Source organism: Cryptomeria japonica, chromosome 7 (assembly GCF_030272615.1).
Source record: "Cryptomeria japonica chromosome 7, Sugi_1.0, whole genome shotgun sequence".
In the NCBI taxonomy this organism is placed as follows: Eukaryota; Viridiplantae; Streptophyta; class Pinopsida; order Cupressales; family Cupressaceae; genus Cryptomeria; species Cryptomeria japonica.
In genome coordinates, this window is record NC_081411.1 from 131,314,661 (window position 1) to 131,318,245 (window position 3,585).

Sequence of the window (3,585 nt, forward strand, 5' to 3'; positions counted from 1 at the left end):
AGATTATTACTTTTGTATTTAAATATACTCATTGTAGATCACTGAGTTGTAGCTTGGTGCAGGGGTTGTAGCTCCTTGGGTTGGCACCGTAAATCAGTGGTTGGTGCTCCTTGGGTTGGTGCCCTAAACATTGTAATAAGAGATTCATTGTGAGGTTGGATTGGAGCAGTAGACTCCAACAACATTTCTCATCAAGGTTTTTTGCATCTTGGGTTTTCCTCGTATATGTTGGTGTTATGTGATGTCCCCTTTTATGTGTGAGCACATTTGTGCTAGTCTCCCTTCTAACCGGTAAGTCTGCATTTAGTTACATCTATTAACCGGTATACTCACATAGGATAGTTAAAGGGAAAAGTTTGCGAACCACTGATTCACCCCCCTCTCAGTGGTACATTGTGTCTGACAAGTGGTGCTCACATAATTGATTGTTTCCTTTGAGGCACATAAAAATCTACCCAATCCATTGCCAATGACCTGCAAACAATCCATTTCTAAAAATTGAATGGGGAGGTATGGTAATCGAACCCACAAAAATGTAGATCTGAAGATCAATGGTCGAGGATCAAAGGAAGAATACTAGGCCTTCTCACATAATTATTTTCCTGAAACACCCATGGGCTATTTTTTAACATTCTCTCCTTGTCCTCAAGGGATTGAAACATAAGGATGAAGAAGCCCCTAACACAGGTGTAAACACTGATCTCATCCTCCAAGCCATCTTTCTAGTGGGTATTGATCCTTGATCATGAAGATCACACAACTTGGGTCGGATTTGAACAAATATTCAAATAAGTGGATGATCGTGAAGGAAATCCTCTCAATCATGGATTGGGCTAGTAACACAAATCTCTAGATTGTGCCCAAAATATTGCAGAAAAAATGGAGAAAACTCTTTGTGTTCCTTAGCTATAGCTAAACTCTCATCCTTGTTCCAGTTTGAATGACCTTTCTTCCCAAAATCTATAGTCCTGGATGGCTCAAGAAAACAAATTATTTGTGAAATCGCTACCCAAACCATCCTGGAGAAAACCCTTTCCCAACATGGTGACCTTTCCTAGTCTTTGAACAAATCCTATCTCATTTGGTATAGCCTACCTATATTGTTTAGTCAAGTGAGGGTCTTGTTGCCAATTGTTGGCCAACAAGGGGTGTTGTGTGCCCTAGTTCTCGATTGCAACAGTTCTAAGAATGAAAGGCTACCACTAGAGAAATAACCATTGAATCATTGATAGCCAAGACAATCACCCAATAAACTAGATGCTAACATTGTGGAGAGGAGACAACGAACATTGGCGTCCTTTAGTTGTGGGCAAAGCAAAATTCATAGCCGCAAGAGTAAATGACATTGTGATTATGACTATTATTTTTCCATGTAGAGACTTGTGATTTTTGATTTTTTTATTATTTATTGTTTATTTTTTCTATAATATCTTTATTCTTTTGTGAAAATGATTTGTGATTTTAATGCTTTGATTTTTGATTTATTTTTTCTTCATGACACCTTCATTCTTTCAATCTTAGCTAGTAACTATTTTTTAACACTCGTTTTTTGAAAATTTATCCATTGATTTGTGTTATATATATACATTTTTTAATTATTAGTATTTATATTTATATTATATATTACTTTGTCAGCTATTTAATATTTAATTTTTATATTCTTTGATTAACAATTAACATACTCCCATCATTACACTCCACCCTATACTATCACTATAATTACTCATCTCAAAATAATAATATTTAAAAACATTTAAAACAACAATTACTACTATTATAACTATAGAAGAACTTCCATGCTAGTCTACAGTGCACTCCACAAATACTACTAATAATAATAATAATACTAATTTAGTCAAATACTTATGCTTACACTTCGGGTGGAATGGAGATACCCACAAGGTAGGACTGTGATGAAGATCGTAAACTTCATCTTATTCCAGTACATACTAATAATATATCCATTCTGTCTTTGAATAAAGACTACAGCACTGCTAGAATATCCATGTGGGCAAGTTCTCACCTGATTAAGAAGAGGAAGCAGCAGGTAAAATATAACTGTAAAGAATACAGTCTCGGACGTTCTCACGAATCTTGATATAGCGTCGAAGCAGGCACTCTCTAGTAAACCCAGCCTTTTCGACCACCTTCTGCGAAGGCAGATTCTCAGGTAGCACTATGGCTTGAATGCGTCTCAGTCCTGGAAGCTCGGAAAACCCGGCCTGAACAGCCCGCATGACAGCTTCAGTAGCAATGCCCACGCCCCAGTAGTTTCTGCTCACAGCGTAGCCCAGCTCAGCACGGCAGCTATGACTTCCAGCGCCTTGTTTGAGCAGAACGTGACCCACGGCCTTGTCATTAATGCAGATGGCCCTGAACCAGGGGTGAGGGATTATAACTGTCATCAGAAATTGCCTCGCGCTTTCTATGTTGGGAAAGGTTTCCCATGTCATAAAGCAGGTGACTGCATCGTCTCCCGCCCATCCATAGAAGTCATCGAGGTCATCCTCGCGGAAAGGGCGTAGCGTGAGTGGCTGTGTTTTCGAGGCTCCTGGAGTGTAGCCGTGAAGCTGCTTCAAGCCATTGGGAAGCAAGTTCAACTTTGCACGGACAATGTTGTGAATTGACGCCATGCTCGTGGACAATGTTTTCAGAGAGGTGTGAAGATGTGATTGTTGGGGCTTGGCTTCTATAGGCGTGGTGGACGACTTCCTGGATGTTGGATATCTCATATTTTTGCATGTGGTCGGCGTGGCTGTTAAAGTGCTCTTTGAATTCGTAGAACCGACCACATCTAAGTGACCTGTGAATTTGGAGAACCCACCACATTAAGTGATGTCTGAATTTGTAGAACCCACTAAGTGATCAATGCTTTTGTACAACCGACCACATTTGCAGTGTGTGAACCCACAACTAGATTACTTAAAAGAAAAGTTCTGTACGTTCTTATTAGATCGATGCTTAGATGGTTGGTATTGATAGTTTGATTATTTATTCAAGATTGTAGGTACAGTTTGTTCGGTTACCTCAATTAACCAATGGATGCGAAGCTTACAACGCTTAAGAAGACTTCAAATACATTTCAAAATTTACCCAAAAAAAATTTAGTTAGTGTAGAGCAGCTACAAAAGCTTAACATAAATTATGTAGTTTAAAATGTCAACTCACCAAAACATTATGCATAAGCTTTCACATTAGGAGGAGATGGTGGAATTATGCATAAGGCTTCACATTAGGAGGAGATAGTGGAGTGGTGTAAGGATCAATTCAAGGATTGTTTAAAAGAGGACTGATAAGCATTCATCTAATTATATGTTTCAAATTGTAAAAGGTATTGATACATTTTATTTAAGAGTTAGAGAATGATGTTATCGATAACCATGTCATTATAGGTAGGAGAAGACTACTTGGAAGTTTTCAAATGGTTTTTCACTCAATAGGAGGTGAATAGTAGTTGTTGTTGTGTGAATACCTATTTCATTTGAGTACAGTAAATTATGGATTCCTTCTCCAGTAATTAAGAAGTTCTTATAGTTTCTCAAACTCTAAGGTCACCCCCTTATCCTGAGCTTAGATCTAGAAATA

General features: G+C 38.2%; 1 protein-coding gene across 1 annotated transcript; it reads right to left on the minus strand.

Moving 5' to 3' along the window:
* Positions 1 to 2,027: 2,027 nt before the first annotated feature.
* On the minus strand, positions 2,028 to 2,633 carry LOC131856512 (uncharacterized). Its single transcript, XM_059208326.1, has one exon. The coding sequence runs from the start codon at positions 2,631 to 2,633 to the stop codon at positions 2,028 to 2,030; it is 606 nt and encodes a 201-aa protein (XP_059064309.1).
* Positions 2,634 to 3,585: the final 952 nt, after the last annotated feature.